General features: G+C 40.0%; 1 protein-coding gene across 1 annotated transcript in view; it reads right to left on the reverse strand.

The window, feature by feature from the left end:
* Positions 1–16356, reverse strand: part of SPTBN5 (spectrin beta, non-erythrocytic 5) — a 124243-nt gene that overhangs the window by 38088 nt on the left and 69799 nt on the right. The window contains 15 exon segments of the mRNA XM_077784151.2: positions 467–571; positions 1514–1690; positions 2407–2596; positions 4207–4424; positions 4940–5095; positions 6203–6397; positions 7098–7302; positions 7887–8083; positions 8445–8657; positions 11014–11200; positions 11326–11582; positions 12321–12458; positions 13646–13792; positions 14430–14520; positions 15565–15737. Of these exon segments, the coding sequence (XP_077640277.2) occupies positions 467–571; positions 1514–1690; positions 2407–2596; positions 4207–4424; positions 4940–5095; positions 6203–6397; positions 7098–7302; positions 7887–8083; positions 8445–8657; positions 11014–11200; positions 11326–11582; positions 12321–12458; positions 13646–13792; positions 14430–14520; positions 15565–15737 (2649 nt within the window).

The raw sequence follows: 16356 nt of genomic DNA on the forward strand, positions 1-16356 counted from the left end.
ATAATTTTAAAAACCTCCCCCACATTGAAAGAGAATCTGAGAGGCTCACTGAATATCTTTGGTATTTAACACAATCCATTGTAAAAATCTTAAGCCATAAGGAAAAAGGGCTATATGTGCATTGGTCTCCATTTATTTTCAGCCCTTTGCTATCCTCTGTCACTTTCAGGTGGCTCCAGCTCCCTACTGGAAATCCTGAATGAAGCAAAATCTCTGCATCTTTGTAGCAAAGGATTACCCTGTTTCTCACACCCACTTTGCTGGTCCTGGCAGAAGAAAATTTCCACTTCTCCCCTGCAGCCTTTTCAAGCTAGCTGGTCTCTTTTGATCCACATACAGGTCTTGCTCTGTCTGAAATATTTCAGCTTTGGTTACTCATTTACCCATCTCTTACACTGAGTGACATTCAAACAATGACCTACATCATCTTGTTTCCTGCACAGCTCATCAGCCTTCTACAACTCACCTTAGTTTTCCTGCTTAGCTGAGCAAATTTCTCCTCCTGTGCTGCAAGCATCTTCTCAAAATCATGATGTTTCTTCAATAATTCCTCTACTTCAGACACTGAATCCTGAATGGAAAAATTGCCACATAGAGAAGTCCAAAATCAAGTCCATCAAAAGAGATTATACCTAAGATTTTCAGGTTGATCCATTCTATTCAGCCAAGTGAGGGTTCTGAAAATTTTGTAATTGGATGTCTAAACCTGTATTTGTGTATGAAAAAAATCTGAATTTACATTCTAAAAAAATGTCTATATCTTGCAGTCTGTCTACTGTGCAGGAGGAAAAGGGCTCAAACACCAACCTTATCTTTTCTGCAAGGCCATGTAGTACCATGGCTTCCAGCTGTAACTGTTTAGGTGCAGATTGAATACTTGGATTGGCTTGTGCTAGACACAGAGTTTGTTCCTACCCTACAACAAATGCATCTGTGACTTCTTTTATGTCCTCTGCTTAGTTTCTGATACCGAAGTTCATGACTTTGTTTTCCCATCTTATAAATTATCAGAAGACAGTCAAAAATGAGAGAAAAACCCCAGCAAAACAAACAAAAATATGGATGCTGGTGTTCAAAAAGGAATTTATAAGCTAGCTCTAAAGGTGCCCGTGTAAAACATTCTACCATTTAATAGGAATAACAAGGTGGGAAAAGCCCCCTTTTCCCCCTACAAGATGCAGAAAAACCCTTTTTCCTTTTGAATCAGGCTCTCAGCAAGACAGGGAAGATTGAACTTTCTGCAAGTTATGTGAAAAAATTATCTGGAATTCTTCCCAGGCTTCTACCACCCCCTGGACACCACCACTTCCAGGAGCCCATCACCATGTTAAATGCAGCAACTGCCCTGGGCTTACTTCTGCAAGAGGACAGAGATCCTGCCCTCTCAACTCTCAAGGGCACATTGCTGTTGAGATTGTGATTAATTTCAGGCCTGAGCTGGTCCATGAGCCAGGCCCTCTGCATATGCTGAGAGGCACACAGTGCTCAGGAATGCTGAAGGGTTGTTACTCACCCCATAGGAGGGATCTGAAAGAAAGCTCTCCTTGGCAGCCAGCCACGCTTCTGCTTGTTCAAGCTCTCTGCGGAGCAATTGGATCTCCCAGTTTTCTTCATATAACACTTTCCTCATGTCCCAGCTCTCCTTTACCTTCTTCATCAACTCAGACAGCTCTAACAGTTTTTCTTCAATCTAGAAAAAGAATATTTGTAATGCCAGGAGTTGAAAAATCCAGTCAGCTATCTGACAGTCACTAATCTGCCTTCATGGTTTAGAAGATGATCTCTAGATAATTTTGTGGTGGTAGCATAATTTAGAAAATATGTCCGAGTCCTCTTTTTTCCTATTTGAATTAATTTAACATGTAAATTGTGTAGCTTGATAATACAACTTTAGGCATATTCCACATCCTGTATGACAAATATTCTGCCATATGATTTCCCCATATGAAACTTTATACCCAGGCAATTTATACTACAAAACTAGTGAGAATCAGGAGATTCAACAAATACATGCACTTATGACAAGGTAACAATGGAGAGATTTCAACTGTGGAAAGTTTTCTTGCTATTTCTAAGTCTAGAAAAAGTCTAGGGCAAAGTCTAAAAATACACACAGAATAATGGAAATTTTAACATTCTTGCCCCTTTGGACATTTCTGAAGAATTACATATCTTCTGGTGAACTCAGGGCCATCAGCAATGCAAGGCAATAGCATTGTAATGTAACACAAGAACTTTAAAATGTGTTTTCTTTTTATGTGTGTTGCATGAAATATGTAGCTTTTAATAGTAAAGAACATGATTGTCCCATTTAGTTCTTCTGTTCTGAGACACAAAGCTGCATCTCTTGCCTGTTTCACCTCTTTGTTCACTCTTGTTGGTAAAATATTTAACTCTTCAACACACCTCTACAGACATGAAATGCCCATTCTTCATCAGGTCACCTCCTGCTCGCTGCATTTCTTCATATTTCAGCCACTGCTTTTCTATCTCACGCTTGTATTCCTCGTGGCGCTTGATGAGCAGCTCTGCTCCCAGGACATCGTTTGCCAGTTCCTCAGAGATCACCAGAGCATGCATCTCGTTGGCCCAGGCCCTGCAGAACAGGGACAAAGGGCAAAAAGGGAAGGAATCTGAGTCTGCTGGGCTTTTGGGAATTCACATATCCCATGGCTGTGGATTCATGAATACAGACCTTTATTTGCTCACAAAAGATATTAATATTGTCCTGATTTTGCGTGGGATAGCATTAATTCTGTTCTAAATGACTGGTGCAGTGCTGAGTTTTGCATTCAGTATGAGAATAATGTTGACAGCACGCTGCTGTTTGGGCTGTTGCTGAGTAGTGCTTACCCTGAGCCAAGTGTTTCTCAGTTTCCAAGGTTCTCCCAGTGAGGAGGTGGACAAACAGCCGGGCAGCGGGGAAACAAAGCCAGGACAGCTGACTTGAATGGGCCAAAGGGATATTCCACCCCATAGAACATCATACCCGTATGTAAACTGGAGAGCTGGCCAGGAGGGACCAATGTCTGCTTAGGGACAGGCTGGGCACCAGTGAGTGCATGAGCAATCATATTATGCATCAATAGTTTTTGGGAGGGTTATTTTCCTTTTCATAAAAAAAATATTTTTTTCATTATTAGTATTGTTATATTTTACTTTTTTTTCAATTACCAGAGTGTTCTTATCTCAACAAATGAGTTGGTTCTTTGTTTGTTTGCTTGTTTTTAATTTCTGATTCTCTTCCCCATCCCACTGGGAACCTGGGGGAGTGAGTGGCTTGGCTGTGGAAGTACTTAGCTGCTGACTGGGGATTAAACCACAGCAATATACAAAAATGTTGATGAAGGTTTACTCAGACATCTGGGGGATTTATAATATTCCCAATGCTGTTTCCATACGTAGCCTATTAAAAATAAAGATACCAAAGCATTGTGCGTTCAAATTCTCAGAAAGAACTAACTGCAATTGCCTAGGCTACACACTTTAACAGTATTTTTATACTTTGTAAAGGAACACAGAAACTTTCAGATGCCCATGAAAACCTTACCACCACACATAAGAGTACTTCATGTGCACAAAGAGCACTCATGAAAAGATGCATATTGATAGATACTTTTTAAGAAACATTTTCTACTCCATAATTCTCAACTGGCACAAACTTATGCATGATTTACCTGAGCTTAGGATCTATCCCTTAGCACAGTAAATGTCCAATAGTCAGTGGTAACCATTCCACTGTCTTTGTATTTCTACTCCTGTCATAGGTGATCTTTTTCATTACCTATTCTAGGAGATTAATGCAGCTGCTTTGACTCTGAGAAAAAGGGGCACTCATGTCTATGCAGGTGCACAAATTACTTTACTATCTAACCCTACCTTCCTACAGAATCAACACTATTTTCAATTGAAATTGTGAAATTTGTCCACAGGGACGGAATTCTCCAAGACTGTCTAGGAATTAGTCTAAAAAAATGTCTTTGTCATGCACACTATGCTGAGGCATCATGATCACCTCTGATAGCTGATAAATTCTGTGAAGTGCTGTTGAGGAGATGCCATGGATTATTATTCAAAGATATTTGAAAGCAAGCTGCAGAGCACCTGGGGCAGGAATCAAATAACTAACAGCTATAATTTAGAAAATCCTGTATGGGAAAGACAAGAGATAAGGCCCACTGCCAAACTCAAGGGGCCAATACATACATCAGCTCCCTGCAGTCATTGAAGTAGAGCTGGACTTGTTCTGCCTGGCTCAGTCTTGCCTTCCTCTCCAGAAACTTTTTGTCCAAGTTTTCCCAGCACTCATCCACATCTGTGAGTCTCTCCATGATGTTTTCCTTAACTTGAGGGTATGTGCGGCTGAGGTGCCAAGCGTCTCCTCGAATCCGTTCCAGCTCTTTCATAATGACTCCTAGATCTCTCTGGAATGGAGACAGAATGGATTGTAAGGCCAAGTCACTACTTAGTTCTATCAAAAGTGGATTTAACCATGATACATATATTTTCTACCCTCTGGCTGTACAGAGGCTGGAAATATTAATGCCTCTCAGTTTTCCTTTAATGCCTTGTTCACCATCAAATATAAAAGAAACTTCTTTAGACATTGAATTTTGGTTCAATGTCTTTAGACTGGTTGTTTTGGTAAATGTAGAGCTGAAGTTTCCTGCAGTTCAGCTGACACCTTTGCAATTTTAATAACAGCTTGGAATAGATTTTAGAAGAGAAGTTCATCCTTCAAAGCAAAAACATTAATAATATAATATCCCAATGTTAAAAACAGGAGGAAAAGGCCCTCTTCTGAGGCACAAAGAATATTTAAGGGTGCAATAAATTTGTCTTGCAAGCAAGGCCTTGAGAGGCATCCATCAAGAATCAATCTCCTTTTTTTTTTGCCATCTATGCTTTTCTGCTACTGCTTCATCACAGATCCTCTTACCTCTACTCCCTCAAGGTGGCTGAGAAGTGTCTGTACCCCTGGAAGATCATACCCATAATCTTCTATATCCACCACTGCCTCTTTCTCCTGCATCCAGCCCTTTACTTCATCCACATCGTGGTCATATTGGTGAACCTGATGGGCTGCTCTTAGGTTCTGGAATAAAGTAATTTAATGGTAATACTCTACAGCATTTTGCGTCTACAACAAGAAAAAAGGTAACCCTAATATGTCATAAAGCAGTACAAAATCACTGGGGATTTTGTGAGGGAATTAAACATCTTCCCCATTAAGTCACCTGAAAGTGAGCTGTTAACGTAATTTCCCCAAGTTCTGTTGGACAATGGAAAGAAACAGATGTCTCCAAAGAGCAATTTATCCCCCTACATAATGATCAAAATGGAGAGCATGAATTGCCCTCTAAAAGTAGCTCTCTACACCACAGAAGCTGTCTTAAAATACTTCTTGGAATAAAGTTCTACACTCTAAACAGTGAAAATAAAAGGAATTGAGCAAAAATAATGCTTTTTTTAAATGAGAGGATTAAAAAATGTTCTAATACTAGTTTATACTCAAGACTATGTAACAATTGTCAGGCATTTATTTCTGACAATAGTAGGCTCGAGCTACCTCACAAGCAACAGGTCATGCAACAATAGTGAAAAAAAGGATTGAGGACATCTGATGTTTTATATTCTCTTTAAAACAAACAAAAATTTTGAGTTCTCTGCTTTTCCATACATATGTGTGACTACAGTTTCCTGAGAGGGAGTGAGCAGATTTAACACCTAACTGCTGCCTAAAGTTAGGGGGCTGGCTCTGTGTCCTCCCTCACATTCTCTTCCATGTGCCTACTTTGATTTCAAGAAATTAACTCAGCAAAAAACCTGGAGAATTTTGGTCATGTTTAGTGAACTGTTACATAAATAGTTCCATAAAGAGACTGATAGGTGGCAGAGCCAGATTCCTGTTAGTGGTGGTAAACTGTTGGATTGGCTTTGTTTCTCAGGAAACTAGAGTTAGCAGTGAATTTAGGAAAACAATTACCCGGAGCTGATAAGAACTTTCAAGTATAAGCCTTGCCAGGAACAGTAGGGTAAGCGGTGGCTATAAAGAGAAATGAATCTAGAAAGAATGGAACAAAATGTACTTATTGCCCCTATAAACCTAGTGTTTCAATATGAGCAATGCACTGGCTGGGGAAAGAAAGTGCATGGGCGACTGCAGGGACATCAATGCCCGACTTTTTCATGCATTTCCTACCTCTGTCCTTATCTCAATGGCATTGCATAGTTTCTCCCACATTTCATTGATTTGCTTAGTTCTCTTCTGGATAACATCCATCTTGCTGTGGCCTTCCTTATCCAGTTTAGATGCTAACTCATTTAAGGAGACAACTTTGGAATGTCCCAGAGGTTTCATCTCACTTACAAAATCTTTAAACTTTTTCTCCAGCACCTGCAGAATAAATGTGGACACAAATTTCGATAAAGAATTTCCTCCTACCTCCATGAGAGAGGCAGAAGGAATCACTTTCTCTGCTCAGTATAACACAAAAGATATGCACTGCAATCTACAAGTGCAAATTGTTTGATAAAGCCAAACAATCCAGAGTCAGAAGAAGACATCTGTTGTCTTGATAATTTAACATTCTCTGTCACAGTGAAAAATTAACCACATCCTGACAAGCAGAAGTTCCTCAGATCAAAAGCTAATGACCAGAACTTGTCTATAGATGCAGCAGTTTCTAGGAGGAGTGGACACTAATTATAGCTCTCTGCACTGTGTACCCCAATGAGAAATTTACCCTTGAAATCAGCAGCAAGAGGTATAAATGTTTCAGCCCAGTATTTTGACCACAGTCTAATTTTTTAGGTCCTGTCAAATTTATAAGCAGGGCAAGCAATGGAGCGTGCTGACCTCACCTTATTCCAAGAAAGGCTACCTTTCTGATACATCTAATTTTCTGTTGGAGGGTGCTACCTCAGCAAGCTTGTCAAAGCAGACAGAAGCCAGTCTGAGTTCTTGCTGTAGAGATAACAGCTGTTTAGTTTTTGATATTGTAACATGCTTCACCATCAGCACCTACACAAAAATTGCAGCAAATATATCCTTGCTCTGCCACACAATACATGCAATACCTTTTATTTTCTTTTACCTCAACATCATCTAAGTCCTGCCCATAGTCATCGGACTCTGCTACAGACAGTTTACTGGAGAGCCATGCATCTACCAGCTGGAATTCTCTTTCAAACTGATAGAGCTGGAATTGCTCTTGCAGGCGTTTTCTCTGGGTGTCAGACTTCTGTAGGAGAGACTGATAGTCTGCTAGGATCCCCTGGAGCTTTGAAAGTATTACTGAACTGCAAAGAATAAGAAGCAGAAAGTATGTCTTTGTTTTATTGTTTTTTTTAAACACTGTTTTTTCTGACAGGTTTAATTTGCAACATCTTTAAAATACAGAATAAACCAGATAAAATCACAGAGTGAGTTATGCTGTGCCATTAAAGCCAACTAGCTCAGGAAATTAAAGTATATCATAAAAATGGCTGCTCTTTTCCCATCCTCCTCCCCAGATATAAAAACAAACTTTCAATGAAAAACAGTGAACTGTCAGGAATATTCATTTTCTTTCCCAAGCACAGTGGTTTTTGAACCATTTGTGGTAAATTAGAACTAGATGACAGTTCCTGGGAGTAGACAATGGACAAAGAATCTGATCTGCATTAATTGGTCTGTTGTTAAAAAAAAATATCATGCAAACATTAAAACAACCGTCAAGCTTTTGGGGAGCTCAGTGTGTGTGAGATGATGATGATGGAGGGATGGATGATCCCTGAAATCTTATTTCTGAATGTGCCATCAAACATAGTTGAACTTTTCTTTATTTGCCTTCTCTGGGCACTTCTGTCAGACCTGGAGGAGAAACCTGGTTTTACTTTCCTACCTCTCTGGACTGTCTTTGTTTATTAAGCTGGCTCCTGTCTCCTGTACTTTCTCAATCCGCAACCTGAAACTATCCATGTCCAGTTTGGTAGCTTCAAGTTTACGAAGTAAAACTTGTGTGGATTCTTCATTCTTCCCATAATCAGAGGTCTCCAGAATGAAACTCCTCTCTGCCAGCCATGCCTCCACCTCCAGCAACTGCATAAAATACAGGGATGAGCCTTAACACAGCTTGATTTAGGTCAAGACAAAGAAAACTGAAAGCAGTGGTGCCCTGACACATCAGTGAAAACAGAGAGCACCTTAGATATGTTCCTAGCAGACACCATTCCAAAAAATGTGTACCCAGAATCCAGTAACTGCAGTTGCATGTTACTCACTGCCATTTGTTGGGAAGATAACTGTAATTTCTCCACTGTATCCTTATTTACCAGATATGAAAAATCAGGGCAGTGTGAATTCTGCTCCTTTCTCAGCACTTACATCCATTCAACAATATAGGTGTCAGCTGTTTTAAGAAAAGAAAGGCCAAAATAAATCTCTCAGGAACCATCCTTACCTCATTTAGGAACAGATGGGCCTCATAGGACTGCATAAGCCTCTGTCTCCTCTCTTGAGCCTCTGCCTTCAAGGTCTCTACAGAAGTCTCAAGCTCCTTCAGCTGCTCTATAATCTTGCGAGAGGCTGAGTGGCCTCCCCTTACCAGTTTCTGTCCTGTACTGATCACTGCTTTGGTCAAAGCATCCCGACTGTTTATCTCATTCTCCAGGTTCTGGAAAGAGTAAAGTGTAAAATGATAGACCAAAAATTGAAGTTATCAAATTTTTATTCCATAAAATGTAGTCATGCAATTCCTTTATAAATTTGCTTTCTATTCACAAAAGTGGATCAGCAGTACAAAGTCTGAGTGCATGCTTGAAGTGAAGTGGAGGACTTTTTTGGGGGTGAAGGAGTGATCATAGAAATCAAATTTAGCCATGAAGGTTGAACTTTGATGTATATCTACCTCAGAGTCTGGAGGGAAAAGGTTCTAATTACAAATCTCTTGTTAGTAGATTTCACAATATACCCAGTTCCATTCCATTATATGGCATTTCTTGAATTAAAACATGTATAAAGAAGAATGACCAATTTGCCTGCACATTATTATTTATCACTTGCCAGTACTTTTGTAGAAGATGCATCTTTGCATTGTAAACACTGCGGGTACAGGAGTGCCAGGCAGCCAACAGGACAAGGAGAGAAGAAAACCACCTCAAGGACTTTACTTGAAATTAATTTTTGAAGTCTGGTAGATTTTAGAACTATATATACTTTCCCCTGAGTGGGCAAGGCTCAATCTGTGATTTTTTTGGTGAGCATACATACATTCTTTGGCTGACTGTGTCTGAGCACCAGGAGCACAAATAAACCCCACAATTTTACCCTTGTTCTGTTTAATTTCATAGCAATGAATAAGGAGGTTCAGAGTTAGACTGCAGTGCTCTGCGAATGTAGAAGAGATGCCCTCTATGAGGAGAGGAGCTGCTTTTTCAACTCAAGTGTCAAACTTGGCTGGAAAAAGCTCTGATTCTAATCTTGCCTTTAACTTCCCCCTATTGATTTCAAGATGTTGTTGAAAAGCAACACCATATCTGTTCCAAGCCAAGCAGCTGTTTGAAGGCATAATATATTTGTGTGTAAATGCTCTTTTGCAAGACAGCTTTTTTTTTCCTTCCTTAGGTTAATACAGTTCACTCACAATCTCTTTTGTGGTAACAAACCAAGGACTGAATTTTGCAAAGCTGGCTCATTAGGACAAACAACAGAGGGTGGAACCAACAGTTATGTTATGTTAATTCTGCCATTTGCTTGCTTGTAAACCATCATTAAAAAGAAGGTGCAGAGGCTGTAGCTAATAACATGTTGGGAGTTAAAAGCTTATATTTTTATCCTGTTTCCAGAACAATAGTAAGTAAAGTGTCAGAGAATTTTATTATGCACTGATTTTATGGTATATATCTCCCAGTCTCACAGTTAGTTGAAAAATTTCGAGACTTAACCAATTAACAAAAAATAATCATAGCCTAGAGCAGTATCTCCTCTGTTCCTTCAGTTCTTTGAAATATTTTTTCAGATTAATTCAGCTCAAGCATTCTTTTCTTCTTTGAACTTAATTACTTTTTTACCATGCCAATGAGCTCATAAATTTTAGGAGTAATTGCACACATAACAACGTTTATACTATTAACCATGATGAAACAAGCTTTTCATTCTTACTCTTTCACAATGATTGTACCAGATGCTTGGGCTTTCTCTCTTTCTGACTGTGTGTATCAAACACATTGATAATTTTTAGGATCTCCCATCTTTCCCAATCCTAATGCAGCTTGCACAGATATCTCCAAAAGGCATTTGACATGGCACTCAAATGTGATGTCCTATGCTAATATTATTATTAATAAATAGTAATAGCTGCTGGAAAATCTTAGCAGGAATATCTTTTCTTCCACCTTGTGTTTGCAAAGAGACTGTGGTCCTTATTAAAGAACTATCAGGAAGGTATTTATTGGCATTTGAGATGATAGTATTCCAGGCACTGCTTTCTCTGATGACCCATCTGAACCTTGTGAAATATTTCAGCAGCTGTCTTGACAGCTACCATTGGAGTGAAGGTCAGCTAGCATAATAATTCCCTGTTAACTCCCTCCCATCAGAGCATAAAGAATTTAGGGGAAAAATGTTTTCCTGGGAGCTCATCCTGAGACATCTGAGCAATGAGCTTTCTTGGATGTACTGAGTTTGAAAGAATTTTGTTAGGACCAAAGAACCTATGAAAATATGCACAAGTTTGTCAAATCTATTTTGTATTGAAAAGGCCAGGGTTTGAACTCAGTTCACAGAAAGAACCAACATATCCACAGAAGGCCTGTGGTATGGTACTTGCACCACTGCAATGGTAAGCAGAATGACATCCTGCATGTTGCCAAGTCATGAACACAGCCTTAAAGAAAAGGAATAAAAGTGATCCCTGGCATCCCTGACTCCTGTTAGCCAAAGCACAGCAGATGAAATTTGCTAGAGACAAATTGAGTTCAGTGTTCTCTGTTCGATTCTGAAGACTGTGAGTGGTTGTTACATGACCCTACCTGGTGCTTTTCTTGTAGACTCTGAATGGTTACCAGGGATTTGCCATAATCCTTGGAGGAAGCCACGGGGAGCTTCTCACGAACCCAAGCTAACTCCTCATCAACATCTCGGAAGAACTGGTACTGAAGTCTGCTTGCCTCCAGACTGCCCCGCCTCTCCTGCAGAGGATCATGTAGCCTTTTGTATCTGTAAATTTTAAAGATAATCCAGTGAGGACTACAGATTGATAAGGAATGAAGTAGAGAAGGAAAGAAAAAAGAATATTCAGGGAACAAAAAAGCTGGCAGAAGGCAGGCCAGGCACTCACACACCTCTGCACCAGTTCATCCACTTTCTCTTCCAGTTCATCAGCAAGGAAATGTTTCTCCTTCTGAAACTGCTGAGCTGTGACCACAAGCTCTTGCAGCCTGTCCCTATGGGCAGCAATGTCTTCCTCCAGTTCCTCTTGTTTCTTCAGGTGACTGTTCAAAACCACCAGATCATTGTCACTGTATGGTGCTTTCAGGTCATTTTCCACACCTTCCAACCATTTCTCTGTGTCCTCTACATTTCGCTGAAAATGAAGACCCTGAGAACAAGCAAGAAGAAAAAAATAACTTAAACTTTTAGGACAGATAATGTGATGTAAAAATCGCAGTCACTTTCAGTAAGGATTGCACACAAACATGGGGCACCTTCCCACTGCTCAGTGAACTTTTCACATACACAATGGCAGTGCAAATTAAGAAGAGAATTCAGTCATGGTGAAGATAAGAACAGACGCCTTAAACATCAATAGCCTATCTTACTTGTGTTGCACAAATGCAGATCATGGACATAACATCTTAAAAAAAGAACATTTAAAGGGAGAGGTCTGTTTTATAACCACAGATTTTCTGATAGTCCAAGCAAGCATAACTCACAGTCATGAGAATTCATGTGCCTGGAGCTAGAAGAATGAAAAGCATCTGTAAGCTTCTTTCTCAATACTGGAGAAAAGATGCCCTTGAGACAGATGCAGAGCTGGCACATATGAGTAAACATATTTTTCCTCAGTATCTCTGTCTAGAATGTGGATCTAAACCAGCAGCAGAAAGCAGAATGGAGCACAGCCTACAAATCCTCTTCCCTCCATAGGGATCTCCAATTATCCTGCCAATTCCATTCAGTCAGTCCACATTAAGTAGATTCTTTGCAGTAATGTCTTGAGGAATCAAGATTGTATCAAGTGACACACTTGTAGGTGAGACGTAGTAAGGCAGCTGTGCTGCCTCTAGAAAAGACACCCAGATCCAGCCACTGGAATCCCTGTAACCACTGGCATTACCTTGTAAGCATCCTGCAGTTTGGTCCATTTATCCTGGCAACTTGCTAGCAGCTCCTCCCATAGCTCTTCCATTTCTTGTAGTCTGGACTGAATGGCTTCTGGGGCATAGTGCCTTTCATGGAGCATCTTCTCCCCTTCCTATGTCAGAAGGAACAGGCAATGTATTTTTCCTTTGCTGAATGCACCAGAATATATCACTTTCACCTCCATAGCCAAAGTCTACTGGTACTCTTATGTAAAGGGCCAGCTGCAACCTTCACCTCCTAACATAACAGATGGAGGGATTGCAGAGACAGGGAAAAGTCTAATAAAGACAAAAGGGTTACTGAAATTAGGGCAGAAACTGCACAGCAAGTGAAGCAAGAGGAACAACAAGTGAAAGTTGCTATACCAGGTCAGTAGGTGTTCTAAAGAGCAACTACTAGGACTATTCCCAACAAAGAAGGCAGGGCACCATAGAATAATATGAAAGAGATTGTGCAAACAAGTATTTGAAATCAGATAAATCAGATAATTTTACTGAGGATTGTAACTCCACCCTTTAACCCTCTCTTGTTGTGTCTGCAAATGGGGGGGGGGGAGGGGGGAAGTGTTTGAAAAAAAAAGAAAAGGGAAAAGAAAATAAAAATTGAAAAAGAAAAGGAAAAAAGAAAAGGGGAGGTGTTTCTAAGATGCATCTGGATGGGCAATCTTAAATTAAACTTTCAATGCTTTTAATGTAGTAATTGATTACAAAATACATCTAGTAAGCACTGTGCTGAAAATAAAATTAATAAACATGTAACAGTCTGTCCTTCCAAACTTATCATCTGATCACAACTTCTGCCAAATATCTGACAAGTCTTGTCAGGCTTCCTTCATATCTCGCCTACTAACGTGTCTCTACAAAAGAAGCACTTAAAAACTCTCTCCTTTTTCTTGAATACATCTTATATGATTTGTTAAGGCTGTACATCCAATGAGGTAGGGTCTCTGCTGGAAATAAACAAGGATACCTGTGAAGTGACATTCACCCAGAGAGATGTCCCTAAAGTCAGTGGATTGAATCTTTTATTGCAGGCCCCCATCTGTTTCCATTGCATGCACAGTGAATATGCATAGCAAGCTCACACTAGATAGTAAGAGAGAGAGTGAAGAAACACATGGACACAGAAAATTCTTGATGGACCAAAAGAATAAGCTTCTCCATATACTCAGAGACAACATGGACAATGCCAGTGAGAGGACAATGACTCCCCCTCCCTTGTTTGAGATCACTGTAACTCACAGTCTGCACAAGCTTTCATACCAGTTGCCCCCCTTGCCCATAACCCCTCTTCTCTCACTGATTTGATGGAGTCCAGACGATTTCTATTGGCCATGATCTCTGCTTGGAAAGCCTGGTGCCTCTGCAGTTTGGTCTGCAGATTGCTTGGATCCTTCCAGCTATCATCCTGGGCAATGCTATTCTTCTCATTAATCCAGGCAGCCACCTGTGATGAGGGAAGAACAGAAGTAAACAAAATCTTCAGTGTTTCTTTAGTTTCTTCAGCTCCAGCCTGCCAGGCTCTCCTCTTATATGTATAAAACAGGGAACAGGTAAGTGGGGACCGAAATGAGTTCTCCTTCTGAGGTTCTGCCTCCCTCCTCCTGCCCTTCATGAAGTCACCCCTACATGTTTGTTGATGAGTGCTGTTGCCTGGAAAGGGAGCTTTCTCCATCAGATAGCCCCCATGCAGTGAGAAAATGCATGGGCACATGTGTGCAAGGGGAGCATAGACAATGATCTCCCTATTTCTAACCTATTGTTGGTATCTCACAAAAAAAACCTGATTTTTTTCTTCTTCTTTTTTTTTCTTTATTATTGGTGGCACATTCCCTTTAAATACATTTATTTCTTCTGCGTTTTGCTGTTGTCCAACATACAGTAGATCTTTTGTTTACTACACTCGACTAGAGAGAAGAAGAAAAAAATATCCCTTCATTTTTATCCTTATCTTTCCCAATATTATCTCACTTCGAGGCTCAGTTCCTTCATTTTCCTCACAGTAAATCTGTCTGGGGATTCCAATCTATGCAGCACAGCATGTTTTAAGAAACCAGAATATTATGAATCCTGTGTAATCATACCTCAAAAGAATTCTTCAGGAACTTCTGCAGAAGCCTTGATTCCTCTAGCAAATGTCTGCGAGCAGCAGCATTCTCCAGCAGTCTCTTTTTTCTGAGATGAAGACAGATGTGTGAGGTAAAAGTCTCAGAGTGAATTATATAGATCAGCATTTTCAAATTTCACCTCTGAAATGTGATCTAATCCTCCATTCCCTAGGAGGGAAATGTCCATAATAAACAGATTCCCTTGATCTGGGCTGTCAGAGGAGATGCCCAGGACACTGTAGGAAAGCTTGGGAACTGATAGATATGTTTAAACTGCCCACAAATTCTGTGTATATGGGATCTGCCTCTAGAAATCACCATTATTGCCTTTCAGGGTTCAAGAGAACATAAACTCAGCACATTTCTTATGGAAATCCTGCAAATGTGATGGTGATGGATAAACTAAAGCTACACTATCCTTTAATTTTTTTTTCCAATTTTGGACATGCAGCACTTTATTCGTGTTAATGCAGATGTGAGGTATTAATAGATCGTATCAAATTAGACAATATTAACATCAGTATGTTCACTTGAATTAAAGGGACCTTCAGTCTCTTTTCATAACTTCTGTGTAGCTCTTTTCTTCTACCACAGCAGTGAATACAACTGCTTTTATTTCAGCACTTGTTTAAGATGAACAATATACAAATTGCTAGTAGCAATAAAGTAATTCACATGAAAGGCCAAAATCTGGTCAGAAAATTTGCAAATGCCCTAATGGATAATTTGAGTAGGGCTTAAAGATCAACCCCATTAGAGCAGAGAAAAGCAGTTGTCTAGGAAATGACCTTTCTTGATGGTATTTAATGATGGAGTATTTAAGGGTGTGGCAGGCCTTCTGTTTGCAGCACGGTCCCCAAGGCCAGGCCAGAATACAGAATTAAACAGAAATTGCCTTTTTCTTAATCCTGCTCCCCGCTCCACTTAATTGCATTTTGGAAGCCTACTAATTAAATACAGCAAATTTGGGAGGCCCCCAGTGCAAAGCATGAAGTTGAGCAAATGCAAACCAGTTTATAGTTCTGTTAATCAATTTAAAGATAATGTTCACAGGAGGAGGGTCTCATTGCAGACGAGATTGGTGGCTGACATGAGAAGGATTTGACTTCACCTCCTCAGAACAGCTTGGCATCTGCTGCTGATATTTTCTGAGTCATAATGCTTGTTCTGTGTTAGCTGCTGAGCAAATGAAGCCATCTCATCGATTTTCTCCATCTGAGCTTCCAGGGCTTTTTCAAACTGTGTGTGTTTCCGCTGCAGGCTCTCCACACTAGACACTGAGTCCTGGATAGGAATCAACAAAGGGAAGCTGCTTTCAGTCAAAGTTTTTCCATCCAAATCACTGATAATCCAGAAGTAAATGGCATTTACCCCACATTTGCAAACTAGCTGTCAAGAAAATTTATTGGTTCTTTTGAATTGACTGGCATTGATCTGACACTTGGGACCTAAATAATGGTGCATGCAAGGTCTGAGGCCATTATTTCAGTGCTGGATGCTTAGCTTCTTGTGCATATTGTTATGCTGCTTAGAACACATAATTTCTCAGGAATTGAAACATCAGCCCCTAATTTTAAATCAATCTTTAGACAGATGCCATGTTGAAAGTAAACGTGGGATGCCAAACTGAAATCAGAGTTACGTGAACAAATATGTCACAGAAAGAGGTTAAAATTACAGCCTCAGTTTCAACTCATGGAATTTGGAAGAGCTCAGATCCAGATTTGAATTTGAGGATTGGAGTCTGACATTACAGTTAATCTGCAGAGAAACACGTCTTGTAATGTTTGTGAATCCCAAGATTAATGACTCAGAGTTCTCCTTTCAGCACCCTCAGCACCTTAATTATAGAACCAGTGGTGTCAAAATGTTGTTGTCCCAGTAAACTCTGCTTCTCCACTAT

Source organism: Lonchura striata, chromosome 5 (assembly GCF_050655825.1).
Source record: "Lonchura striata isolate lonStrDom1 chromosome 5, ASM5065582v1, whole genome shotgun sequence".
In the NCBI taxonomy this organism is placed as follows: domain Eukaryota; kingdom Metazoa; phylum Chordata; class Aves; order Passeriformes; family Estrildidae; genus Lonchura; species Lonchura striata.